Here is a 25,820-nt window from a genome sequence, read left to right on the forward strand (position 1 = left end):
TAACATAAAATAAACTAAAATATTTTACTCAAGGTATTGATAACATGGCGAACGTAGACAGTCCATTGTTCATTCAGAAATTAACGTCTTATAAGAGCTTGTATTTAGATGTCTCATTCTACGTAGCTCGAATGTCTTTTACCTGTTCTCATTGTCGACGTGGACCTTGCGCCAGCCAATAATCGATGGCATTTTATCAAATCTGTCTCCTGGATGAAATCATCATGTCACCACCAGTCAAAATAAGCAGGAGCCAAAAAGCGAGAGACAAACGTCGCGGCTATAGACGCTCATCTCATCCCTACACTGAGGCTGCCGCGGTTGTTACCCAAAAGAGTCTAGCCAACCAATGGTTAAGCTTTCGGCTCATCGAAGTCATAGCCGAGAGCCATGTGATATCGTCAGATTCAACGGCTGCAGGAGAAAACGCTCAGTTCAATCCAGTTCACTTCATAAAACAGGTGAAAAGGCCCGATACTTATGAATAGCATATTTACCGTGCCGCACTCACGATTTCATCAGTATCATCTGGTGCGTCAAAAGGACCGATGTGACCTGATGAGCTAAGCCCAGGGGAGCATCTCGAATGCGGGGATGATGGGATGATCAGCGAACCTACCCCAGAAACGTCATGAGGCTAAATCGGGGTTTCTGGGGTTGACGTTGCTATTGGTTACGGAGGCTCGAGATTCTCGGCGTAATTAATTCGATAGTGCAGTCGGAAATATGCAAGACGTAACGGTTTCGTGATGGGGAATAATTCCGCGTCTCTGGAGTTGAATATATAAGTGAGATCATTCTGCTAGTAATTTGCATCATCAGTCCTCTTTGTCTTTCGTTCTTCACTGCCATTCTTTCTTCCGGCACTCACGGAGAATGTTTACTCAGATCTTGTATGGACTCACGGCCTTGTCGGCCCTTCAAGGCCAGGCCACTGCATGGCCCGGCGGTTCCAGCCTTGATCGCTTCATTGCAAAAGAGGCCGACATCTCCATCCAGGGCGTCCTTGCCAATATTGGTGCCGATGGCAAGCGAGCTCAGGGCGCTGCACCTGGTGCTGTTGTAGCAAGCCCATCGAGAACAGACCCAGACTGTAAGTCATTATTCAGGATACTATCGAAAATTGATGACTGAGATGTTCTCCAGACTGGTACACATGGACCCGAGACTCCGCCTTGACATACAAAGTCCTTGTCGAGCGCTTCATCCATGGAGACAAGTCGCTCCAGCGCAAGATCGATGAATATGTCTCTGCCCAAGCCAAGCTCCAGGGCGTCACCAACCCATCTGGTGGTCCCGAGACAGGCGGCCTTGGGGAGCCCAAGTTCCACGTCAATCTCACAGCTTTCACAGGATCTTGGGGTCGCCCTCAACGTGATGGCCCTCCTCTGAGAGCTACTGCGTTGACTCTGTACGCCAACTGGCTTGTTTCTCATGGCGACCGCTCCAAGGCTGTCAATAAGGTCTGGCCCGTCATTGAGAAGGATCTTGCATACACTGTCAAGTTCTGGAACAGAACCGGTTATGATCTTTGGGAGGAGGTCAACGGATCTTCATTCTTCACCCTCTCTGCTTCGCATCGTGCTCTCATCGAGGGAGCTGCTCTTGCTAAGAAGCTTGGAAAATCTTGCTCCGACTGCACAGCTAACGCTCCTCGTGTTCTCTGCTTTATGCAGAGCTTCTGGACTGGCAGTTACATTGACTCCAACATCAACGTCAACGATGGCCGCAAGGGCCTTGATGCCAACTCTATTCTGTCCTCGATTCACACCTTTGATCCTTCTTCGAAGTGCACAGACTCAACCTTCCAGCCTTGTTCATCACGGGCTCTTGCGAACCACAAGGCGGTCGTGGACTCTTTCCGCTCCATCTATGGTGTCAACAAGAACAGAGGTAAAGGTAAAGCTGCTGCTGTCGGTCGATACAGCGAGGATGTGTACTACGACGGCAACCCCTGGTACTTGGCCACTCTTGCCGCTGCCGAGCAACTGTACGCTGCTGTCTACCAATGGAACACGATCGGCTCCATCACTGTTGACAGTGTGTCGCTCCCCTTCTTCAGTGACCTTGTAACAAAGGTCTCCAAGGGTACCTACCGCAAGAACAGCAAGACATACAAGGCTATTATCAAGGCTGTGACTTCGTATGCTGATGGCTTCGTGGCTGTTGTGCAGACCTACACTCCCAAGGATGGCTCGCTTGCGGAGCAGTTCGATAAGTCTACTGGAACTCCCAAGTCCGCTGTTCACCTCACCTGGTCCTACGCTTCTTTTGTCGGAGCCGCTGAACGTCGCACTGGTGTAGTTCCTCCAGCTTGGGGCGAGAGCAGCGCCAATGAGGTGCCAGCTGTTTGCGAAGCAGCTCCAGCCTGCGACACCACCATCACATTCAGTGTCAAGAATGTTGACGTAACGTCTGACCAAAAGGTTTACATTGTCGGCGGGATCACCCAACTTTCCAACTGGGCTCCTGCTGACGGCATTGCACTTGAGGAATCCACGAGCACCAAGGGCCTATGGACTGTGAAGGTCAAGATTCCCTCTGACACCAGCTTTGAGTATAAGTATATCAAGAAAACGAGTGATGGAGCTGTTACATGGGAGAGTGACCCTAACAACAGTGCCGCGACGGGTAGCAAATGTGGAAGCAGCAGCACCATCAACGATGAGTGGAGGTAGAAGTTGATTTGATGGGAGTTCCAGTTAGCTTATGTTTGTGTTTCGATAGATAAAAGCAACTCGATAATTATATAAGAGCCAAAACAACACTCTGGGTTGATATTTGAATATTGAGATGCCACGATTATGTTGTTATAACTGGTCTTCTTTTCTCCCTGACACTAACGTAAAATGCCACTATAATGTTCGAATCTGTTGAGGGAGACTGAATAGCATCGGTGTATTGTGTGGCGAAAAGCTCAAGCAGTCGCTGAACGATTCAATCAATACTACGGCAGCTCGGCACTTTAACTTTGTGACCTACCCCTTTGTAGACGATAATAGATAGTGAAAAGTGGGCTAAACCCGCTTGCCCCATTGCGAGACCCAGTCGTCGCATATCAACGATTGGCGAATTGCTGCGTGCTATCTGCAGCCGTATCTGAAGGATTCGAAGCGAAAGTTATAGGATCGAGCTCACAGCAGTTCGTGCAAATAACCCTTTTGCTATTAAGCATAAATGAAGTACATATGACCCATAAAAAAGATACAGTATCCAAAACTTTAACAGAACGTCTAGCCTCGAGTTTTGCAGTTGGTACAGTAGTCCATAATGATAGTACATGAGTTGGAAAGGCGTACATGTCCACAGATATCAACACCGTCATTCGCCTTAGCACTCTCACGACTAAGGAATTTTATGTTAGCATGGTTTCACACCCTCACGGGATTATGACGTACGCTTCTTTGATGTCAGAACCTTTCATGCCAATACCGTAATCGTCGCACTGAAATTTGGCAATGCATGCAGCTTGGCCAACGGATGCCGCTACAAGGATACCTTTGGTCGAACGGCTGTAGCGAGAAGTATAGTCGCTATGTATAGTGTCATCCTCATACTTATCGATCGCTCTGTCGCAAGCCTCACGAAGCCCCTTCTTAGATAGACCATCGCTGGTACCGCATTGTCCACCACCATCGTTATCAACAGCAGTCTGACTCGGCAGTGGAGTAGACACTGTTGAAGGTTCACCTACGCCGACTGACTGGGTGATCTTTGTGATGCCTGGGATGTTGATATAATCGAGCACATAAGCTGACCAGACCAAGACCGTACCATCTGTAGTGGTCGTGATGGGTTGCCGAATAGGCTCATCCGTAATGGGACCAGTCTCAGGTGCCGCAGTGATTTGCGATGGAAACTCTGTGTATGCGACACACTGGTCGTCAACCAAGGTAGTCGTTGCGTAGTATCCCTCACCGCTAACTGTAGTTGAGCATTGACAATATGGCGTCTCAACTGCAGGGCCGCCATGGATGATGCATGGGTAGTAGGCGCGAGTCGCTTCTTCATCGGTAGATGCTGGCATGTCAGTAGTATCACCAGTACCTCTGGTCTTGGTGATCAACGTGCTGGGGGCTGTGGTGACTGAGTATGTATCGGAGGCTGTTGTGAAAGAAACAGTTGTTTCTGTATTCGAAGTCAAACTGCTATTGTGTGCAGTCGTAGAAGATTCGGAGGTGACGGTAGAGACTGCTTCTGTATCGGTCGGACCAGTCATGGTTGACTCGTCCACCGTTGTAGAACCAGAAACAGTGGACGTCTCAGTATCATTCCAACCATCATCGTCACCAAAGATCTCTGCCCATTGTGCTTCCAGAGCTGCGACTATCTCTGGATCAACATCAGCGGTGTAAGCATCCTATGGAATGACAATTGCGGGATTGGTGTTGGGAACGCCAGCCCAGATAAACTCCGATGTCAAAGTCACGGTTTCCGTGGCCTGAGTCTTCGTAGCGCAGCTGACGATTGTTGGACAATTACCAGATTCGGTCCTAAACAATATAATCAGTTACCTTCTAATGTGTCTGAGAGATACGCTTGTTCATACATGATTTGGGTTCCGTCCGAAGTCATGTATGAGATGGTCTTTGTGCAGTCTGGCTGTGTTGCAGCTGTACATTCCTCTGAAGTTGTTTGCTCGTAGGTGCTGGTGGTGGCTGAGGTTGGCTCTGGAGTGGTTGAAAGTACCGTAGATTGGACCGTAGGCATGTCGTCTTCCTTAGTTGAGGCGTCGTCGTCATCACCGTCGTCTTCGTTCTTGTCCCCAGGTTCATTTCCCGGTACAGGGTTGGCAGTCGGCGCAGGAGGCTTTGCTACGGCACCACCTCCACTACCACCGTGAAGCTTCCAAAACCAGCCGAATGGAAAGATAACAATGGCGGCTCCATTGTCATCTGTAGTGGTAGTCGTGCCAGTGGATGAGATGTAGTCTTTATTCTGCTCAGGAACATATGTTGCCACCGTACCATCCATCCCTGTGACAATACCATCTCCCTTTGTCATAGTTGAGGAGACTACGCTACTTGTCGCTGTGGGTAGGTTGGTGGCTTCTGACGCCTTTTCACTAGTTAAGGACTTGGTGTTGGAATTTGTGACTGGCTCGGTTTTATCAAGTGTAGTCGAGGGCGGAGGGCCTTTTGCCGTGTCTGTCAGAGTCATTGTATTTTCCAATACGTTCGTGCCAGATTCCATGGTTGGCTGCGAACTTCCAAGGGTCCGAGAAGCTCCATCAGATACAATCAGGGATTCAGAGGATGGGCCTGTACTATCCAGTTCATCATCGGATTGAATCGTAGTAGTTGTTGAGTCCCATGTACCACTTGTTTGGTCTGGTAGTGTTGTGAATGATAGGCTTGTTGAGTCCTGGAAAGCCTGCGAAGTTTCGCTTGGAAACATTGTCGTCTTGTCAGCGGTACCGAGCTCTTTGGACTCAACTCCACTTCTGGAAGTTTTAGAATTTTCCGGAAGCGCGACAGAAGTGTCCGAATTAGTAAATGAAGTTATTAGAAGGGAGATGTCTGTAGTAGTTGGTTCAGTGGCCCTGCTACTACCAGCATTGTAGGATGTGTTAGGTTCTGGCGTGACGCCAGTGATAGGGTCCGTGGTAGCTGGGACTTGCCCAGTTGACAGACGCGTCGTTTTGAAGAACGGTTCCCCGGTGGAAGGAGTGACGGGAAGTAATCCCGTCCAGTCGAGCTCAATGGAAGTGGCAGAAATGCCCTGGTCATCAGAGACGGGGTCCGAGATACTCTCGGTTGTTTGGCTGAGAACTTCGGAAGTGCCATGATCAATATAAGCATTGGTCTTGGTTTCTGTCTCGAGGCTAGTACTCTCGAACAGAGAAGTTGAGCTAAACGAAGTGCCATCGATCATTCGAAGTGTAGAGGCTGGGAGGAGACTGCGAATCGAAGTTCTGGTGGCATTGCCATGACCTGGAAGAACATCGTTGGCAGAATGAGTAGAAACTGGTGACACACCATACACCTGGGGATATCTTTTCAAAAGGTGAGCGTCGCCTAGAATATTAGCTTGAGACAAGGTCACCAAAAGGCCCAGAAAGATGACAAAAAGCAGGGAACGGCGGGCCATTGTATTGAGGCGATATGGAAAGAAAAATTGAATGAATGAATGGAACAATGGAATGTGAAACTGAGTTGCGATTAGGGAACGATAGAGGAGAAGTCGAGTCTTTGAACATCGCGAACCTGGGGATCGCGAGATACCAGTAACAGCATGCTGGCACGGCCATGATAAGCCAACAGCAGTCTGACCAACACATTGAGGCTGGCGTAATCTATTCGAAAGGTCATCAGTTTCGCGCCGAGATTACGAGGAGCGTAACGCGCAATGTCACCTAATCCAACTGACCAATGTTCATGACCAATTGGGTTGTATTAGTGGGTAGCTGTTGGTTCCAACATCTTTGCAAGTCCTTCTGATATCAGCGGTTCAGGCAGTCAACCGTGCGAAACAGTTGAAACTAAGAAATCCACGGACTAAAATTAACTTGACGGGGATGTTAGCGCTTTGTTTTGGCCCCTGCATAAATCATTCAGGTCATGATGCGACGGTTACAGGGTTGTTGACCAACAACCAACAACCAACAGACTCTATGATTAGTGTTGTAGAGTCCCCAGGACTTACAATTTAGGCACAATATCAGTAGATATGTCTTCTTTTACCACGATGCTTCTAACTTCTCGTTCAGACTCTTCATTTCCATCTCCTTTTGTCACAACTCACTTTCGTTCATTAAGAGCCTCCAAGAGCAGCCATTTCTGAGCTTCTGTTCAATTGATCACTTGTCTATTTGTTTCTTTACTTTATTCTCTTCATAGCTGGTATAAATTACCTTCTTACTGTTCAGCGCCATGGAAATCTTTGGCCGCCTCTGGTTCTTCCTCTGGCTGCTCGCTGTACCCATTTCCACCGCCGAAGGGACTCAAACTACTTCGGCAGCGGATTCCATCGCCACACGCACCAGTCTTCTCAAGATTTGGAAGGTGGACAAAAGTTGCAATGAAGAGCTGGAGTACATGGAGAATTCCATGAGTGTTGCCCTCGATATCGTGACCGCCGCTCACTCTGCTCTCAAATTCATGAGAGAAAAAGCACCAGATAGAAATAAAGATGAGAGTCGGTACCAGCGATGGGCGACCATCTACAAATCTGTTCAAGTCTTTCTTGGCTTCTTGACTAATACGCAACCCAACTATCTCAATGAGCTTATAGGTAAACCTCGACAACACTGGCATGCTACGATACTTATAGCTAACAAGTGTCAAGATCTGTTTGATAAGATGGAAAGAATCATTCCTAGCCAGGAAAACCCCGAGAGGATATGTCAAGAGGCTAGGCAAGCTGCCAGATGCCAAGCCCATGATAATGTGTCGAGATGAAGAGGGTGAGGATAAATGGAAGTGGTATGATGTTGATGATATACTTCCTGGTCAACAAGTGACAATATCCAATATGCATGGTCTTACTAAGTATGCCTTTGATAATTACGGGGCGTGGGTTTATGGTCACCGGTTCACTTGGAAAGCCATGGAAAGGAGAAGCCGATCCTCTGCGACGCAAGCATTTTGGCCGCTGTCGCGTGGGACAAAGACCTAGTAGTGTTTTGTCATCAGCTCTTCACGGCCGAGGCTAAAGCCAAGAAATCTCCCAGGGAGTTCAGAGAGTCTGGCATTATCGCTGGAGAAAGGTTGAGCGAATATGACACGCATCTTTCGATAGTCATGGTTCACTAGCTTATTCACTGGTTCGGCGGCATCACTCAAAATGGAGATCCCGGTAGGATTATATATGTTACTATCTTGTTCAGGAAAATGCAACTGACAAGAAGCAGTAATAGATGATCAAACGGCTCTGGATGATGAAGGTAAGCCACTCTATAAGATCGGAACGAAGATTAAAGGTAAACGTCCGGAGCCATCACGAGAAGAGGCCCAGGCAATGGGCTGGAAGCGTGTCGAGACATGTAAGTTGTTCGAAGCATGATTTTAATCTGGGTCATTGAACTGACATGAGTGAACCCTGCTTTCAGATGGCGTTAAACACATTTGCAACCTGGCAATTTGCGACAAGAAGCGTTACACAGACTACTGTGGTCCTGAAAAAGCGACCAAAAATGCTGATTCTTTGGCATTATTCGCTCTGGCAATGTCAGTTTCGTTTGTCATAAAAGCCGACCGATGTCAGCCAAACTAACACCAATGAAGGTACTATGATAAGTGGGATTGGAGTTCTGGTGCTCGCGCAAAAGAGCCAGGGTCTAAAAAGAGGCCAAAGAATGAGGAAGGGGGAAATTCACAACAAGATGACTAACTGACTAAAGTATCCAGAGCATTGGAGAGAGGACGAGTACATATTTGACATTTTGTTATCATTTGCAATCTAACTTGTTTTTTAAAATATCTGGTTGTGTTTTTGAGTACGATGTCAGATCAGACAGGACAATACATGGCTGGCTAGTGTGACTTGAAGAGGATGTGCCTTGGAGAAACTGACTGATTCTAAGAACCGGGGCCGGGGGGTGATACTGGCTTCAGTGCGTTGGCGCCATGTGATCAGCAGATCGCCCCGCTTTTGCTAGGCGCCAGCCAGTATGTCTGAAACAAAACAAATGTAACATTGCATAAATCAGTTACCAACGACCAACACTTCTATAATGCCAGCCACAAATCCGCCCATGAGCTTTTCCAACTATTCTCTCTCATCATCTCACGTCTACTGAGTCGATTTTGGAATGGAATACAGGCCAAGACCGGAAAATAGACACAAGACGGAAAAGTGGTGGAATGAGTTTTGCGAGGCTCGAGTCAAACAGCTTCCAATTCTACCCAATCCTCGACCCCGCGCTTTGACGCCGAGTCTGACTCCAGGCGAGGATGGTATCTCCAATTCAGCACCTAGACCACTGTACCAAGAGTCCTGCTTCTGGTTCCAGGTTCCACCCAATATCCGAAGAGATATTCTGCGACTTGCCTTTGGAGATACACGCCTTCACATTTACCTGTATTATCAGCATCCCAATGTTCCTCCAGATCAAAGCTCCAAATATCACTGTAGATTGGTCACAGAGCCGGAAAATTGGGGCAACAAGCGCTTTCCAGTGACTAATCAGAGCCAGGCAGAGGGATGGCAGTGGCGGGGCTCTAGATGCCATCGTTACCCCCCCCCCCCCCCCCAACATGGCGAAAAACCTAGGCCCAATGACTTACCGTGTTTTAGAAGGCCCGTGGGATGACTACTGCTGCAATGGCGGTGGCCCAGATATCTGTGAAGCTTGGAGAGAGGAAGAAGGCTCTTCTGCGTGCAGTATCGGGGTCATGGGTTGGCTCTTGTCATGTAGGCAGAAGTAAGCGGCACTCTCATTTGTTCTCAATCCTATCATTTGTCATAGCGCTGACAGATAACCGCAGCTACATGGAGACGATTGAAATCTTGTACTCTACCAACACACTGATACTGGGTGAAGTATGCATGGTCGAACATCTTGCCTCCCTTATCCCCCCTCAGCGATTGGAGATGATGACTTCTCTGGAAATCACATGGACGCTTAAAACGCACTACACCGCCAATCAGGACTACGATGATATGGATGAGAGTCACCTGAAACTTGTATTTGATCTTCTATCACCTTCAAAATTCCCTGCACTCCGTCGACTTTACATATGGTTCGCCAAAGGCCGGCCCGGCTGGCTTGCTGTTAATCGTGTTGAGGCATATGAGAAAACCATCTTGGAGCAATTGGACCTTTTTGCGAAGGGAAGAACCAATCTACAAGAATGTGCATTTGCTCTTCCCGGGTGCTTCTTCGAAAGGATAGACGCTGCTGCTAGAGGTATTACTCTAGACGAAGTGGAAGAATGGGAAATGCTCCCTAGAGGTCCTCCTCATCGACAAGTCTGGCGAGATGTTAATGGGGATATGACTGTTTTACAGTTGCCATACGTAGATCGCTATCCAAGAGCTCCTTATCACATCCCCGTGAGGGATGTTCAGGTTGCAGGATATTGGATTCTTGAATCATCTTACAACGATCTACCTGCTTATCGCAGGACTAGCCCACCTCCTCCATGTTTCTATCCCGCTAGCAGTTCATCATACCACCAGGGAGGCTTACCCCGCGATCGATCACGAGAAAACTCCTTGTCACCAGGATACAGTCCTATTTCTCCCGGATTCAGTCCCACATCACCAACCGGCTCCGATCAACCTGGCGCCACTGAGATAGATCATACATAGAAGTCGATAACAAACTATTGGCGATTCAATGGGCCTGTAAACCTACCAGAATCATCTTTCGTGTAGACCTATTCACTATTTTATCAACAGCCTCTTTATTCTAAGTATTGATAATTATTAATCCTCGTCTAGATGCTAGAGGTAATAAAGACTTTTTTTTGGGATGACGATGGTTCTGTGCCGTGAATGAACAGACTTTCAAGCATTCCCTTGTGTCCCAGAGCTACCAGCATTGCCATATATGTCCTTATAGGCACGTTCCCATATCTTGGGTTCAGCTCCCATGTACTTGTCAAAGAATTTCTCTACGTGATTGGTCTCCCCACACGACTGCTGGCAGGAATCTTTGCCTGGCTCCTGAAGGTCGTGGCAAAATTTGCATCTCCCTGTTCAGCTCATTTGCTCAAAATTACAGTTGTTGCACTGGCAATTCTTCTGGGTGCCTGTTTTCGAGACGGGTTAGGGACATGACATGCATTTTCCCATCCCAAGCTTTCCCTCTAGAGTTGCGTTACACCAAAGGCACGATTTTGAATCGTCTTGCGTTTCCCTGATTTTTCATTTCTCGGAGACACCTTCCAGGATAAGAACTTTCTTTTTTTCAGCGCTGAGAGGACCTATGCGTTGACGGTTGGCCCTGCTGGTGAGTTCGCAGAAACGGCAGAAGATTGCTGCGCCGAAGGTTGGGGTGGCACATATCACGCACCATTCTGACGCTCTAGAGTCTTCTGATTCCGTGGACGTTTTGGACGAAGTATCGCGAGGAGTTTCGGCTTGCTTCTGCCAGCAAACTTGGCATCTCAAACTGAACCAGGGGTCTATCTTGATTCCACAGCCAAGCCAATGTGTACCGCCTTCACAATAGATGAGTTCCTGTGCCTTGGTTTTCATGTTTTCGGTATGAATTGTTACAGTCCGATCTTGATCAATGCTAAAGCTGTGCTGGAATCGATAGTGATATCGGAATCTGTCATTGTTTGTAGCAAAATCGCTGCAACAAGCAGGGAGCTATATAGCTCATAATGGACGTTTTTCTACCCACAGTCGACCTCAAGTCAGCTTTCACAGCCGAATAGAAAGCTCGCGAAGTGTCATTGACTTAGTGAGGAACTTTCTCGTGGATTGATCTACGTTCACTGCAGCGCCAGCCTGGAACGAAAACCCAAATACCATTTGGACTCTCTGCCTGGGACTGTGACTCGAGTAACGCAAGCTTTGATTCATTATGGCATCCCCCGTGTGTCGGATCTCTTTAGGAAACATGTCTGATTGAAAGCCATTGGCGATGGTGCTCAGTGATTCTTTTTGGGATCCATGTCAGCACTTCAAAGGCATTCACCACCGCTCTGTAGATCCGGGTATGAGAGTAGACCTGGATTGGGGGCCACACCTAAGGTCAAGGGAAGTCTAGGATTAAATATGCAACTCTATTGACCCTATTTCTAGAATACGATGGCCCCTCCGTCTACGACAATATCCGTCCCGTTCATGTAAGTTCCCGCAGAGCTTGCCAGCAGCACCACCGCACCCGTCAACTCGCAAGGAGCACCCATGCGGCCGCTGGGGTTCCGTTCAGCCCAAATCTTGCGATGCCCAGATATCCCGTCGCCCTCATTCAAGATAGTATCCATATACCCTGGACTGATAGTGTTGGTGCGAATGCCATAGCGAGCCCACTCCGCAGCCAGACAGTTCTTAAGCGTCAATAATGCTGCTTTGCTGACATTATAAGCCGCTTGGGGTTGGGGATAGTTAACCCGGTGTGCTGAGATGGAAGACGTGAAGGTAATTGATCCTCCAGTGCCTTGCTTGACCATCTGACGGGCTGCAGCTTGTGCACAAATGAACGACCCAGTCGTGTTAATGTCAATAATCTTGCGCCACTGAGATACAGGCATTTCCAACGTCTCGACACATCCAACGACACCGACAAAGCAGACCAGACCGTCGACGGAGCCGAGAGTTGCCACTGTCTCCTCAACGGCGTCTTGTACTGCCTTTTCGTCTGTAACATCGACCTTCATTGTCATGATTCTGGCATGAGGGAAACGTGTTTGAAGAGAGGCGACCTCGTCCTTAGCTTGTGCGGGATTAACATCGAGGATTGCGAGACCTTCAAGTCCATGTTCCAACAGAGCGTTGCATGAAGCAAGTCCAAGGGTACCTGTGCCCCCAGTAACGATGAAGTTTCCGCGCACTGAAAATCGCTCTTTGGCCCCAGTGACTGGATCAATCGCGGTTTTGTTCCTTGGTGGTGCAGTCAAAGACAATGCTGAGCCGTCGCTGAGAATCATGGAGGGGACTGCTCTCGCAGTAAGCGCGTCCCTACCAGGAAGCTCTGTAACACCAGGAGCCATTTTTGTTACGTCTATAAATCGGAGAATGCAGGAACGATGTTAGAGTGAGTGTAGATGATCTGATCTGTGAGGTTCACACGAAAATCACCTTTATAACCTGGAGGAAGTACCCCACGTCCGATGCTTCGTCGGAGTACTGTCACCCGAGGAGTTACAAAGGCTGTGCATACAACGGTGGAGACGAGGTCTAATAACAACCCCAAGTTCAGCTCTTGTTCTATTGAGTTTTCTGCAATGCTCCAACTTCTCTACCGCGTCATTTCTCTGGCTCTTTCTGGCCCATATCACAATGGATGATATCTACGCACAACTTGAGCGACGCACCCTGAGCCTTTTGCAGCAATTACACCAACGGTCCTCAGATGCCAGGTCTATTATTATTCTGGCTGGCCCTCCAGGATCGGGAAAGTCAACTATCGCTTCTCAAGTCGTACAGAGGATCAATTCCCTCCACCGAACTCCGATAGCAAAAGTTCTTCCAATGGATGGATATCATTACTCGCGGTCGCATCTCGACAGTCTCCCAAACCACGTTGAAGCTCATGCACGAAGGGGAGCATATTGGACATTTGACGGTCAAGCGGTTCTTGGTATGGTCAAGCAATTACACGAATCACGAGAGAGGCCATTCGCTACGTTGTATATGCCGAGCTTCGACCATGAGATAAAAGACCCGGTTCCTGATGCCATTGTGATAAGCCCAGATGTCAAGATTGTTTTGGTGGAAGGCAATTGGCTCCTGTACAATCAGCACCCCTGGAATCAGATTGTCAATTATGCAGATGATACTTGGTTCGTTGATGTCGACCCTCAATTGGCATTACAAAGAGTTGCGAAAAGGCATGTTGCATGCGGTATTGAGAGGACACTAGAGACGGCGATGGGTAGAGCAAGGAACAATGACATGAAGAATGGGGAGGATATACGGCGTGGTCTGATTCAGCCCAACATCATCGTCAAAAGTGTTCAAGACGCGTGAACTACTCTAGTTGCCCTTAGTCAATAAAAAGAAATTTAGGTTCAATAAGATCATGAGGCTGATTGGTCAACTTGGAGCTTCTAGTCACCCCCCATATTTGTCGGTCTCCAGGCCTCCGAAGGTGGTTACTCCGCACTTGGTGGCTGTTGCAACTGTCGGCCAACAGTGCTCCGATGAACGAATGACGCTAGTTTCGAACCTTGCCGTCATGATAACTCCCCCTTCTCTTCGTGACAACACTTGCATATGCGAGACTAAAGATGGGTCGTCCTCCGATGCACGGTTCTTCGAGCCAACCTCGAGCTTGTCTCAATTGCCAGAAGCGCAAAAGCCGATGCCAACCTAGCGTCAATGGCCCTGGGCCTTGTTCATACTGCGCCCGCGCGGGCAAGGACTGCAGCTTCGTGAATCCACCTGATCGGACACGGCTTACGCGGAAGAACCTCGATGCGATGGAGCTTCGCTGTAATAAGCTTGAGGCTCTGATTCGGTCGCTGCATCCTGATATGGATATTGATGCTGCTCTCGCTAACCTAGAGTCTGGCCAACAAGTCATCAGACGAACTGAGCCAGAGTCGGACGATGACTCTCCTGAGCACGAGGAGCCAGCGCATGAGTATGAGTGGAGTGAGCCATCATTACCACCAGATTTCGACAGCCAAAACGATGAAGCCGCGGCTATGGATGGTATGGCTACGCTGAACAGCCTTGATGCTGGATATTTAGGTATATCGGCCCATCATCCATCCCACCATCTCACCAAATGGTTCGGAATCTAACTCCCACCAGGCAGTAGTTCGGGTGCAAACCTGCTACAAGAAATCGCATCAATGCTTCCAGAACTCGCGGCATCAAATTCCCCTGCCACGAGTCATGGAAAGTCTCCCAGCCAAACACATAAGTCAAAACCATCCCTTGATCCGCCGAACCTAGCAAACGAATCATTGACAAATTATTTCGTCGATGCCTACTTCTTATTCTATAATGTATCATATCCAATTCTTCACGAGCGATCCTTCCGCCAGAAACTTGCCGCTAGGGGCATGCGACGTGGCAAGTCATCGTGGAATATCATCTATTACCTTGTGTTAGCCATCGGGCACTGGATATCAACGTCGGATAGGCACCACGCAGGTTCGCGATTCTACACGGCTGCGAGGAACTCGTTGTCAATCCATATGCTAGAATCTGGTACGCTTGAAACCTTGCAAGCGCTTCTTCTGATGAGCAATTATTTGCAGAAGATGGACAAGCCAAACACAGGCTATCAGTTCACAGGCATTGCGTACAAGATGGCCCTTGGACTTGGAATGCATCGAGAATCGCCGAAGCTACAAGATAACGTTGGACTTGAAAGACGGAGACAGTTGTTCTGGGTCCTTTACTGCTTCGATAGCGGGTTCAATATTACAACAGGGAGACCGCCATATGCGCAGGAAGGTATCATTGATACCGCCATACCAAGAAATATTGACGACAAGGTAATTCATTTTTCCTGTAGCGGCGTTGATCGTGATATGCATACTAACAACAGCAGGACCTCGAACCTACCATGCCCCTCCCTGCTGAACTCGACACACCAACGACGCTATCTGCCATCATCGCACAAGCAGAACTTGCGAAACACGCAAATTCGCTATATTTAGAGTATCTCGCCGCGAAGACATCCAACACCAAGGTCGAGTACCGAGTCGCCGAGACTATAGAACGGACCCTCACCGATTGGCGGCAAAAGCTGCCACAATACTTCACTTCTGCAGACGTCCCAGTATGGTTCGCTGGTCCGCGGGCTGTTGTTCTGTGGAAAGAACAGAATCTGCGCATTCTTCTTTGGCGCGGAAGTAAGCGAACCCATCCGTATCTGCCGAACAAGACCGATGCGGAGACACGCTGTCTTGATGCTGCCATGCAAAGCATAAACGACATAACAGCTTTCTGCAGCGAAAATGAAGGTATTTTGCATCTGGGCATTGTCTGGTATGCCACATATTTCTTGTTTCAAGCCGCTCTTGTTCTTGAAGCGAGCTATCTAGATCGTGAGGCTCAGGACAAGCTAGATCACGAGACAGCCGACTGGCGATTGTTGGTCCACAAGGCGCAGAGCTGCCTGGTGACTTTCTCGGCGAGAAGCAGATCAGCCAAGCGGTGCTTGGAGATTTTGGAACTCATAGATAGAAGGGCAGAAACAGCAGCGAACACTCGTCGAACTGTCCTCACAGTGCCCGAGCTTGTTGAAGAAGCACCAGCTGCGCTACAGCCCCCAGTGGGTGACACTGAGGCATCTCTTCCACCAGCTGATCTACAGAATTTTGGTGGAAATCTCTCCATAGGGATGTGGACACTGAACGACGATGGATCAGATCCTACGATGAGGATGATCATGGATAATACCCCATGGGGATACCTTGATAATGCACCCATGGATACTCTGTTTAACGACTGGTTACCTCAAGATACTTTTGAAGAATAATAGTTTGGGAAATCTCTGTATCTTAGCATTGCTTGTTACTAAGGGAGTACATAACCGCCATCAATGATGATGTCTGATCCAGTGGTATATGTGGACGCATCACTGGCTAAATACAAGTACAAGCCCTTGATTTCCTTTACATGCCCCTGTCTGCCTAGTACCGACGTACGATAAGCTTCGTTGAGTGCCAGTGGACCAGCCCCCATCTTGGTATCGAAGAAGCCTGGGGACACGATGTTGACGCGGGCGAACTCTCTCCACTCGCGGGCCAATGATTTGCCAAATTGCGTCACGAATGCTTTCGTGCCATTGTAAATAGGTTGGTCAACAGGAACATTGACGATGTGTGCGCTCATACTAGAGGTGATGATGAGAACGCCGCTACCTTGTTGCTTGAAGACCTCGCCGACATATTTGGAACAGTAGACAACGCCATTGACTGCGAAGGGTCAGATGGGTACTCGGTGGGGGACAAGAGATGGATGTGGCATACCGTTCACGGACATTTGCTTGTCGAATTCGGGGAGAGTCTGTTCCAGGATCGGCTTGCTGATAGCCATTCCAGCATTGGCGACGAAAACGTCTATTCTGCCAAAGTCTTGTACAACCTGCCTTACTGTCTTCTGTACGGACTCCGCGTCGGATACTGCCGTCATGTCAACTTCAGGTCCTCATGTTTGAATGACACCATAAACATACCATCGACTTTGTAAGCAGCAGTCTTGACATTGTGTTTAGTTCCAAGATCCTGGGCTTTTTGGATAGCCACGTCGTTTCTGAAAGATTGTCAGTGATTGAGTAGGAATCTTGATATGAACAGTACGACTTACGAATTGTACCATAATACGACATGAGCGTTGGCCTCAGCCATTCCCTCCGCGACAGCATAGCCAATACCGTCAGCGCCACCAGTCACGACAACTACCTTGCCAGTCATCTTGAACTGCTCCAAGACATTGGTAGGGGTGTCAGGAAAGGGTCTAGGGAAGCCATCCCGCAGGACGGTACAGTCGGATTCGTTCATAGACATCTTAGTGGCGATCTTGCAATTTGGTGTTGAATGAGGATTGGCTACATTCTCAATGACGGTGAGAATATTTATAGTGTTACTGGCGCTTTGATGATCTCCGTCATTGTCGGGGTTCTGTCGACCGATGCAAGCGCAATAGCGTAACTGACTCGCCCTCGTGCTGTCTTAAGCGGGGTCACGGCTCACTGTGACCGACGCCATTGAGAGGTCAGTAAATGCCGTGATTGGGTGCTTTAGTTCCACGGAACTGGCCTTTCAGTGACCACAAATTTGCTTCTAGAATCTAGAACTGCAAGTTGGAGTTTTCTCTCCTTTCGTGACCATGTGTATTGTCAGGGAGTCGGGGATCCGGGGTAAGAGGTGGACAGCATGGTGAGGAGCGATATGTTATCATGTACTTAAGCTTTTATAGAAACAGCAATGTCCCACAATATTGCGGGCGTCAAGACAGAGGAAGAGAAGCAGAGAAGTAGAGAGTGAGCGTAGGGCAATCGAACCGAGTGCACGCTGTTTAGGCCAGTCCGTCGTCGTCGCCAGGCTCGTCGGAGTATCCCGTTCGGCTGAAGGGTTAGCGACCTTGTTTCAACAAAGCCTACAACTCCTTTAGTCCTGGTTATAGCTCCCCAAACACTGTGGAACTAAAGTTAGTGTTAGTCCTTGGAAAGCTTTCGAATGATCCCACTAGCCCGGGACCTAATCTCGAAGAGGGCATTCCCCGCGGGGAAGATCTGGGGTCTGGAACTCCCCCGGAGTTCAGTGAACCGGGAGACTATGCATGGGCATTTCTCTGCTTCACAGGTTAACCCAACTATTTAATCGACTGGGTCCTCTTTTACTGGACTCTTTGTTCCATCACGCCAACTTCAATCTCTAAAGTGTCCCTATTTGCCCAGACCACAATTACAGCAACATGACTTCCAAAGATTCAGAGAAGCCAACTATCGTCCATGACCCAGAACCGATTGACATCTTTACCAAGGAGTCACTGGGTATGGATAACCAAGTCTACGAGACAAAGTATGCATGTAGGTTCCAACGAGCCTGATATCTCTATGGCCACTGACTAACAGTCTGTCAGCACTTGGACGATGGGCTGTTGTCAAGACCTTTTGGAAGGCTCTCCTTTTCTGCACGATCTTGAATTGGGCAGCCTTGAACGATGGCGTAAGCGCAGTTCTCTGTTATGTCTCTCTCTACCTCTGTTAACAATTCCCTGTAGTTCCAGCAACAGATCCCCGGTAACGTAATCCCGATGCAAGCCTTCATCAACACCATGTCCGACACTACAATCAACGGCAAGCCCGCCGTCAGCGCTCGAGTTGTCTCCTACTGGCAGGGGTTTGCTGAGATGTCCAAGACTCTCGGCATGTTCACTGGTGGTTACTTTGCCGATAGACTGGGTAGAAAGTTAGTCTTTGGCCTTTCTCGGCCCTGTTAATATGCTGACTAGTCTCCAGGAAGGCTCTCTGCGGTGCGATCGTTATACTTCTCGGAGGCTCTATTGCGGAGATCACGGCATCTGGCTGGAAGAGTTGGCTTGGAGCTGCTGTTCTGGTCCGGCTTGGTGTCGGACTTGCACAGTCAATCCTCATCACCTACGTCTCGGAGCTCACGCCTTTCCAGATTCGAGGTCTGATGATTGGTGCCTATCAGCTCTGCCTTGGCATCGGACAGCTTATCAGTGCGATTGCAACACAACTCATTACTATCCATCAGCCGACCAAATGGAGACCTCTGATTGCCACCGAGTTCATTTTTACTGGAGTATGTATCTACCGTCTAGCAAACGGGAAGCTGGAAACTGACTTTCCTCCTTAAGCTTCTTATCTTGATGGTATGGCTCGTTCCCGAGTCTCATATCTACTACGCTCGTAAGGGAGAGGATGACAAGGCCAAGAAGTCAATGCTCACACTCTACGGTAACATTGATGGATACGATGTCGTAAGTACCTTCTCATAAACAGATTCAGCAACCAGTACTAATATTATGCCTTGCTAGCAACATGAGTACCGTGTCATCCAGCACGGTATTGAAGCTGAGCGACAGCTACATCTCGAGTCCAAGTCTTCGTCCTTTTTTGAGATCTTCGACAAGCATAACTGGCGAAGAACATTGGCCGGATGCATGGGTATCTGCAGTCAATGGGCCGCAGGAGCACCAATTGTGTTCTCGTACTCGACAGTAAGTTTTGTCTGTAATCATGTACGTTATACAGAGCTGACAGGTCGCCAGTATTTCTTCGCTGTTGCTGGTCTGAAGGATCCCTTTCTCGTCACCATCATTACGTGAGTACAGGAGTCGCGAGTCCATTGTTCTTCTTTCGCTAACAGTGCTAGCTTCGTTCTACTTATTATCGCAATTGTGTCATCTCTAATCGCTTGCGAGTTCATTGGTCGCAGACCTCTTCTTGTTGGGTGAGTCTGAACCAGAAAGCAGATGATACCGATGCTGACCGATTATCTAGTGGATGTTTCGCCATGATGCTTTTCAACGTCGGCCTAGGAACAACTGGTTTCTTCAAGAACCCAGCATCCGACAAGGCTGCCTTGGGGTGTCTTCTCCTCTGGGTCATTGCTTACGGCTGTTCAGCAGGACCAATTGGTTTTGTTGCCGCCGGCGAAACTTCAACTCCACGTCTACGAGCTCAGACGACCTCATTCAATCTGGGCTGCTATGGTCTCGGATTGTAAGTTACCTTTTCCGATTCAAAGACGGTTGGTTAACATATCATCTTCAGTGTTGTCTTCCAATGGACCGTTTCGTACATGATCAGCCCGGATGCTGGTAATCTAGGCGTCAAGGCGGTGTTTGTCTGGGCTGGATTGTTGGTACCCACAACTGTTCTTCTTTGGTTCTTCTACCCCGAGGTCAGTGCTACACAAATGGCTACAAAGCGACTTACACTAACATTCTTAGACCTATGGTCGAAGTTACTGGGAGCTTGACGAGCTTTATGCTCGGAATATCCCCGCTTGGCGATTCAAGAATACTCCAACTTTGGTTGACGAAAGTGGTGGCAAGAACCGAGCACTGATGTCTGGACGAAATGAACATTCAACGAACCAGAATATCATGACTTGATCTATACAAGAGCATTCATCAAGTCAAAATGACTGGTCTTCAAACTTGTCTTGGTATCCTAAACTGTGCCATCGGTGCTGTCTCTTGTACCAATGCACTAGGTCGATGATTTTTGGTCCTCTCTTTTGCTTTCAATGTACATATAAGTAATTTAGACAGAACCATTCCATTTCATACAACCTGAAAACATTCACACGAGAAGTCAGAGTGACGGTGATGACTGAGGTTCGAATGTATTGAAGATCCTGCCCTGTTCAAACCTCAGCGCTACTAACTTGCGAATGAGAAAGCCAGCCCATCGCCATATATGAAGGCCTCAGACCCAGTGAGTGGTGGCTCCGTAATTTCCTCCATCAGCAGGGCGAAGAAAGTCACTTCGAGTGATCTTGCCATTCGCCTGTCGACGTCCCTTGATAAGGCTAGTAGAGGTAGCCTTGAAGTCTGCATCCTGCCAAGATCCACCCCTCTCCCAATTGTTGCCCTTACCCTTCACCGAAGTGAGCGTGTTCTGCTTGCTCAGGCTGCTGGAGCCGGCATTGTTGGCTGCAAGGTTGTTCTCATAGGTAGCCTTGGAAGAGCGTTGGTTGAAACCTTCCTCGCGGTTCTTCCAAGCAGTGTTGTGGATGAGAGTCATGTCACCGGGCATGTTGTTGTCGCTGAAGCCACGGCGGTTACGGAAGGAGAAGTTGTTGCGAGCGACATGGTTGACGTTGGCTCGGTTGGCGGGTGATCCACCGCCGAGCTTGATGCCAATGCCATCTCCTCTGTAAGGGTTGAAGTTCCCGCGGTTCACACCATTGTCGAAAATGATGTTATCAAGGATGGTGACAGAAGATTTGAACTCGTACAGATCGATACAGTCATCAGAATTCTCGTAGCTGCGAATACCACGGATGATGTTCCCAGTGCCTGAGCCTTCCTTGATAGCCATACCATCTGCATTTTGGCCATTGTTGCGTGGATCAGCGTTGTTATGGGTGTCAAGATAAACGATCTCGTTGTTCGAGATGCCTGTTCTGCATGTGGAAGCCAGTCTCATAGTTGCTGTGGGTGGTCAGGCGTTCGAAGTAGTTGTTGTGTGAATCCTTCACGTAGACACCATAGGGGCCCTTGGTGAGAGTGATGTGAATGAATCTCCAGTACTCTGCCTTCTCGACATGAAAGATACCGCGATCCTTGCCAGAAAGACTGGCACCAAGGGCAGCCGGAGTACCAGGCATCTTGTCACCGCCAATGATGACTTCTTCGTTATTATAGGACCTGATGGTGTAGGGCTTGCTAGAGGAACCTTTCTTGGTGAAGTGGATGTTCTTGGACGGGTGGTAGGTTCACTTTCGGAGATATATGGTGTCTCCAGCGCTGGCAGCATTAACTGCAGCCTAGATGTCGGCCAGAGGGGAGCTGCTAGAGCCTGAACCACTGCTCGATCCGTTGGGAGCAACGAATATGTCTTTGGCTAGGGCTGTAGGCAGCACGGCGACTATGTACTTGAAGAGAAGCATGATAAAGGAATGTGAATGGAAACGAGCCTATGAAGGAGCGACAAAGAAAGTAATGTGAAAAATATTTAGTTCAAGCTCAATTTTGGCTTCACGAGACATCTTCTTTCCTTTTGTAGCTCCATCTGCCCATGCTTTCACACGTTCTTCTGGAAGCTCGGGTTTCCAGCGATGCCGCTATCATTATACACATGGCACTTAGCGCCTCGGCACTCTTGGCTGTGTGGGTTACTGCTGAAGACTACGAGTAAGAGCTCAAGTCAAAGCCAAGATACAGTAAGCTTAAATTGCCACAAATGGCGGAGAGTTTTATATTGAATCTCTGATCACTTTTTCCTGCCTCAAGCCCCGCGTCATACTCCACGATCGGACGTAATTCCCATAATGGTTGTTGCGGAGCCTATTGTCCCGAGTTTTGATTGAAGCCAAGATATCCAAGAAACGATCGGGCCGTATCAGTCTGTCAAGACTCTTGGCGAGTTTGAAGCCACGAGAGAAGACCTTGGCAACTCTTCAATACGGCATTGACCGATGATATAAACTCCACTCTCATCTCAAGGTAGGCCGGTATGGAGTTATCCATTATTAAAAGTTGATGATCTCATGCTCAAGATACAAAGACTATCAAAATCATGAGTCGACAAGAAGCAATATGGCTCAAGATTGTATTCAATTTCTGCCATCCGTTTCTATTACAATTGTATATAGTAAAGTATCATCTTATCTATCCGCATGAGCTATCCTTCCTGTATTATCCTGTTGCCCATCACAGTATCTCCTCATTAAATCATCCGTCTCTGTTGTGTTTCCTGGGTAGAGCCTAAATTTCTATCTTCGTTGCCTAGTGGGTGTAAACCTGTTCCGGCCCTAGGGATCCATAGTCCCCGGAGTCGTAGGGGTTGGATGGTGTGACCTGCTGGCCGTTCACATCGCTCACGCCGAACCAAGCAAGCTCCTTATCTCTCACGACAGTGATGACAGCAAAAGGAGGAGCAGGCTCAGTAGCATAGCCCCAAGAGATACTAAAGCTAGATCCATCAGTGCAAGGTTCGTTGGCCCAGCTTTCTGTAGAAGCACTGGAGCCAGGCATACGGACGATAGTACATCTCTCAGTCTTGCCATCAGCCCCAACCATAAAGTTATAGTCACATCCATGGCCGTCTTCACCGCAATAACGCGTGAGATTCTGGATTGCCCAAGTCTTGCCGACAACAGGTATGGGGCTAGGGTATATACTAGCCACTGGTTGAGTGCCATTGGTCGGGACGGGAAAGGAGGGGTGAGTTGCGGCTGAAGTTGCTGTGTAGGTGATATGAGCTGAAACGCAAAGTTTTGGGTGAGCCGGGCTGCATCCCCCAGGGACAATAGGGATTGGGGTGAAGGTCGGGGGAAGTCCCGTATGATAAGGCAGTGGGCATGATCCAGGAAGAGCAAGATTGCAACCTCCTGGTATACCAGGGATGGGAGTGAAGGTCTCAACGGGAACTGTGTCGTTCTTGCTGGCAGATGCAATCTCTGTCTTGGTGGGCCGCGCAAGAGATGCCGTGGCAGAAGAACAATACTCGCGAATTCGTGCACTATCTTCGCCAACACAGGCTGTCAGGGTGCAAGAGCATGCTACTTCTGGTGTTCCAGCCACGATGCAAGCGTTATAAGCCTTCTCACATTCATCGTAGGATGTAAGAGGAAGGGCCAACACGGCTGAGACCAGAGTCAAGAGTGAGACGAGCTTGTTCATGACTGGGAAAGAGATCTAGTTGATGTTGAACGATCAGGTGGGTAATAAGGCGTGGAGATTGAAAATATCTTTATTCTCTGATATGCTCTGATGTTATCGGTTGATGATGTTTCAATCTCAGACAACATGTCTTAGAGGTTATATAGTCAGGTGGTGAAGCTCAGCATTGATTCTGTTAGTACCCCAACCTCCTTCTTACTGTGCGTTTTTCTCTCATGACATAACCCAAAGTTTGAGCTAGAAAGGGCTCTATCAAGAGCCTCCACTCTTCAAATGGTTTGCCAATGTAAGACAGTCGACTGATGGATCTGACATCAACATCGCACTACAGAAAGCCCAGCCACTGTCATTATAATATTTTCACCACTCTCACAGCTGAATTCCTGTCGAGCAGCCGATGATTTGCATGGCCAGCTGCTCAGCCAACCTCCGATTTATACAATGGCTCCGCTAACACGAGAGGATTATTGAAGGTCTAGAGCGAAAGCAGCAAAGACGTTATTCTTACTGGCAAGCGAGAAAAGCTTAATTGACACTCAACGAATCAGGTTGGGGTGCCGTGCATGTAGCACGTTGCTGAAAGGGACAACGCAAACCTTAAATCGATGGTTGCCAACTTCTGGAATGTGATTGATATAATAAACATGTGATGTAATTGTTTATCTGATGCTATCTCTTTCTTTCATTGAAACCTCGTAACTTGAAGGCAAGCCCGAGACTTTGGTTTTGTCTTCGGTTCATATTGCCTCTATTATACTTCAACTGACCATTCATTGGCAAGTTATTTAGTGCTAAGCATATACTGATTAATTACTGGTTTGCTTTACACCTCTTTAACTTCGTTGCTTTTATGGCCCGTAATACATCCGTATTATATATACTTTTGTTTAGGCCGTGGCCAAAGATTCCTGCCTCTTTCTGCTTAATAGATTCTGTCGCCCCCTTCAGATTCCAAACATGCTACTGAAACACATTCGAGTAAAGTTGAAAACATTTTGCTGATCGTCTTCGTAGTGAGCTACCACGTAGCTGGCGTTATTGGGGCGTTGGAAGCCATAACTAATGGTGCCATTATATGGACCGTCAACGATATCATGATGCTCAGTCTTGTCGAATTTGCCGCGCAAGCACGCCAACAGATCAGCCTGTATACCTGGACCACTTGTGAACTTTCCGCAGGGAGTCTTGCGAGTCTCAATGCATGCGATGACAATCACGGCAATTCCAAAGCCCAACAGAACGCCGGTGTAGAATTTGTACCAGGTGGATGATATGCAAGGCAAGACAGTGGACTTGGCTCCTTTGATGCCCATGTACCAGGTTGTTATCAGGGCAGTCATCCCGATCACGCCCAGGTAGAAGATAATCACCACGAAAGTCGTCGTGGTGTAGAAAGTGTTTCCCTGTGGGACCATGAACGACAGGGCCAACCCCAGGAGAGCGAGGAGCACCAGAGCATAAGTGCATCGAAATGTTCTGCTGCCCCAGAAACCTGAGTTGTGAAATCTTTGGGGTTCAATCGTCGTAGGGTTCGCAGCCAATATCTCGAACGATGTCGTGCTACAGACCATAGGTTGTGGAGAACCAGCAGGGATGTCCTCCATCGAGGCGAATGAGAACTCGTCCGTAAGCCACAGACAGCTGCACAGCCTCAGCAATCCGAAAAGTGCCATTGGGAAAAAAATGATGTCGACAGCCATCAACAGTGTGAAACTTGGGGCAGAAGGGTCGATTTGACTGCCCAATAGCAGGATTATGGCCTGCATGCCTTGAACAGTAACAATGAGAGTCTTGATCGCGTCTCTTGATAACAAGGTAACCCTGTCCCCATCAGGCGGTCGGCTGTACGCGATCATCTCTTCAGATCCATCCCAGCCTTGATCAGTCCAAAACAAGGCATTGCTGGCAGCGAGATCGAATCTATCCCAGTTCTTGGCCCGAATGCGACGGTCAGTGATGGCTCCGTATCGCCAGAGAATGGAAGTCGGATTATAGTGGCATATTCGTTCGTGCCAAGGAGGCCGACTCAGAGAAAGATAAGTCGGTGAAGGTGCACCGATAAGAACATGCGCAATGAGCGGAGCCAAACACAGAGTGAGAAGAGTAATCCAGTCAGAAACCGCGATCTCTTGACTTTGGTACAAGAGGGGGTTAATAAACACAGTCATCCTTGGTCTCTCCAGGTGGCTCTGAATGCCGACTACAGGTTGTGGTGAAGGACAATAAAGGAAGCTTTAGAATGAGGAAGTCCCCAGAACATAAGCACTACAGAAAGAATTTTAATTCTATAACACAAGTGTTATACTGAAATGAAGAATAGTAGAGACAGCTCCATGCATGCTGACATCTGAAACATAGTGCTGACGGGAATAAGATTAGCTGTTGGCTTAAGCTACGGTAAAGGAGGGGGG

At 48.3% G+C, this 25,820-nt stretch overlaps 13 protein-coding genes across 13 annotated transcripts; 7 read left to right on the forward strand and 6 right to left on the reverse strand.

Moving 5' to 3' along the window:
* Window positions 1-876: 876 nt before the first annotated feature.
* On the forward strand, window positions 877-2,678 carry FPRO_12250 (putative glucan 1,4-alpha-glucosidase; the record flags this gene model as incomplete). Its single annotated transcript, XM_031221812.1, has 2 exons — window positions 877-1,093; window positions 1,147-2,678. The coding sequence occupies 2 exons, from the start codon at window positions 877-879 to the stop codon at window positions 2,676-2,678; spliced, it is 1,749 nt and encodes a 582-aa protein (XP_031087333.1).
* A 555-nt stretch (window positions 2,679-3,233) lies between these two features.
* On the reverse strand, window positions 3,234-6,090 carry FPRO_12251 (uncharacterized protein; the record flags this gene model as incomplete). The annotated part of the gene is made up of 4 exons (XM_031221813.1): window positions 3,234-3,345; window positions 3,399-4,330; window positions 4,379-4,493; window positions 4,550-6,090. The coding sequence occupies 4 exons, from the start codon at window positions 6,088-6,090 to the stop codon at window positions 3,234-3,236; spliced, it is 2,700 nt and encodes an 899-aa protein (XP_031087334.1).
* Window positions 6,091-6,872: 782 nt separating this feature from the next.
* On the forward strand, window positions 6,873-7,400 carry FPRO_12252 (uncharacterized protein; the record flags this gene model as incomplete). Its single annotated transcript, XM_031221814.1, has 2 exons — window positions 6,873-7,233; window positions 7,288-7,400. The coding sequence occupies 2 exons, from the start codon at window positions 6,873-6,875 to the stop codon at window positions 7,398-7,400; spliced, it is 474 nt and encodes a 157-aa protein (XP_031087335.1).
* A 559-nt stretch (window positions 7,401-7,959) lies between these two features.
* FPRO_12253 (uncharacterized protein) lies at window positions 7,960-8,331 on the forward strand (the record flags this gene model as incomplete). The annotated part of the gene is made up of 3 exons (XM_031221816.1): window positions 7,960-7,984; window positions 8,051-8,168; window positions 8,226-8,331. The coding sequence occupies 3 exons, from the start codon at window positions 7,960-7,962 to the stop codon at window positions 8,329-8,331; spliced, it is 249 nt and encodes an 82-aa protein (XP_031087336.1).
* Window positions 8,332-9,197: 866 nt separating this feature from the next.
* Window positions 9,198-10,254, forward strand: FPRO_12254 (uncharacterized protein; the record flags this gene model as incomplete). Its single annotated transcript, XM_031221817.1, has 2 exons — window positions 9,198-9,364; window positions 9,429-10,254. The coding sequence occupies 2 exons, from the start codon at window positions 9,198-9,200 to the stop codon at window positions 10,252-10,254; spliced, it is 993 nt and encodes a 330-aa protein (XP_031087337.1).
* Window positions 10,255-11,696: 1,442 nt separating this feature from the next.
* On the reverse strand, window positions 11,697-12,611 carry FPRO_12255 (uncharacterized protein; the record flags this gene model as incomplete). The annotated part of the gene is made up of 1 exon (XM_031221818.1): window positions 11,697-12,611. The coding sequence occupies one exon, from the start codon at window positions 12,609-12,611 to the stop codon at window positions 11,697-11,699; it is 915 nt and encodes a 304-aa protein (XP_031087338.1).
* Window positions 12,612-12,900: 289 nt separating this feature from the next.
* On the forward strand, window positions 12,901-13,590 carry FPRO_12256 (uncharacterized protein; the record flags this gene model as incomplete). Its single annotated transcript, XM_031221819.1, has 1 exon — window positions 12,901-13,590. One exon carries the CDS (start codon window positions 12,901-12,903, stop codon window positions 13,588-13,590), a length of 690 nt encoding a protein of 229 aa, XP_031087339.1.
* A 260-nt stretch (window positions 13,591-13,850) lies between these two features.
* FPRO_12257 (uncharacterized protein) lies at window positions 13,851-16,060 on the forward strand (the record flags this gene model as incomplete). The annotated part of the gene is made up of 3 exons (XM_031221820.1): window positions 13,851-14,316; window positions 14,380-15,071; window positions 15,128-16,060. The coding sequence occupies 3 exons, from the start codon at window positions 13,851-13,853 to the stop codon at window positions 16,058-16,060; spliced, it is 2,091 nt and encodes a 696-aa protein (XP_031087340.1).
* A 38-nt stretch (window positions 16,061-16,098) lies between these two features.
* Window positions 16,099-17,090, reverse strand: FPRO_12258 (uncharacterized protein; the record flags this gene model as incomplete). Its single annotated transcript, XM_031221821.1, has 4 exons — window positions 16,099-16,499; window positions 16,554-16,706; window positions 16,760-16,836; window positions 16,891-17,090. 4 exons carry the CDS (start codon window positions 17,088-17,090, stop codon window positions 16,099-16,101), a joined length of 831 nt encoding a protein of 276 aa, XP_031087341.1.
* A 910-nt stretch (window positions 17,091-18,000) lies between these two features.
* Window positions 18,001-20,172, forward strand: FPRO_12259 (uncharacterized protein; the record flags this gene model as incomplete). The annotated part of the gene is made up of 11 exons (XM_031221822.1): window positions 18,001-18,115; window positions 18,169-18,254; window positions 18,310-18,497; window positions 18,548-18,854; window positions 18,910-19,032; window positions 19,090-19,272; window positions 19,324-19,376; window positions 19,428-19,505; window positions 19,556-19,777; window positions 19,829-19,958; window positions 20,008-20,172. 11 exons carry the CDS (start codon window positions 18,001-18,003, stop codon window positions 20,170-20,172), a joined length of 1,650 nt encoding a protein of 549 aa, XP_031087342.1.
* Window positions 20,173-20,488: 316 nt separating this feature from the next.
* Window positions 20,489-21,392, reverse strand: FPRO_12260 (uncharacterized protein; the record flags this gene model as incomplete). Its single annotated transcript, XM_031221823.1, has 2 exons — window positions 20,489-21,216; window positions 21,272-21,392. The coding sequence occupies 2 exons, from the start codon at window positions 21,390-21,392 to the stop codon at window positions 20,489-20,491; spliced, it is 849 nt and encodes a 282-aa protein (XP_031087343.1).
* Window positions 21,393-22,512: 1,120 nt separating this feature from the next.
* Window positions 22,513-23,409, reverse strand: FPRO_12261 (uncharacterized protein; the record flags this gene model as incomplete). Its single annotated transcript, XM_031221824.1, has 1 exon — window positions 22,513-23,409. One exon carries the CDS (start codon window positions 23,407-23,409, stop codon window positions 22,513-22,515), a length of 897 nt encoding a protein of 298 aa, XP_031087344.1.
* A 944-nt stretch (window positions 23,410-24,353) lies between these two features.
* On the reverse strand, window positions 24,354-25,577 carry FPRO_12262 (uncharacterized protein; the record flags this gene model as incomplete). Its single annotated transcript, XM_031221825.1, has 1 exon — window positions 24,354-25,577. One exon carries the CDS (start codon window positions 25,575-25,577, stop codon window positions 24,354-24,356), a length of 1,224 nt encoding a protein of 407 aa, XP_031087345.1.
* Window positions 25,578-25,820: the final 243 nt, after the last annotated feature.

This window comes from Fusarium proliferatum (assembly GCF_900067095.1).
Source record: "Fusarium proliferatum ET1 genome assembly, contig: FPRO_scaffold010, whole genome shotgun sequence".
NCBI classification, from domain to species: domain Eukaryota; kingdom Fungi; phylum Ascomycota; class Sordariomycetes; order Hypocreales; family Nectriaceae; genus Fusarium; species Fusarium proliferatum.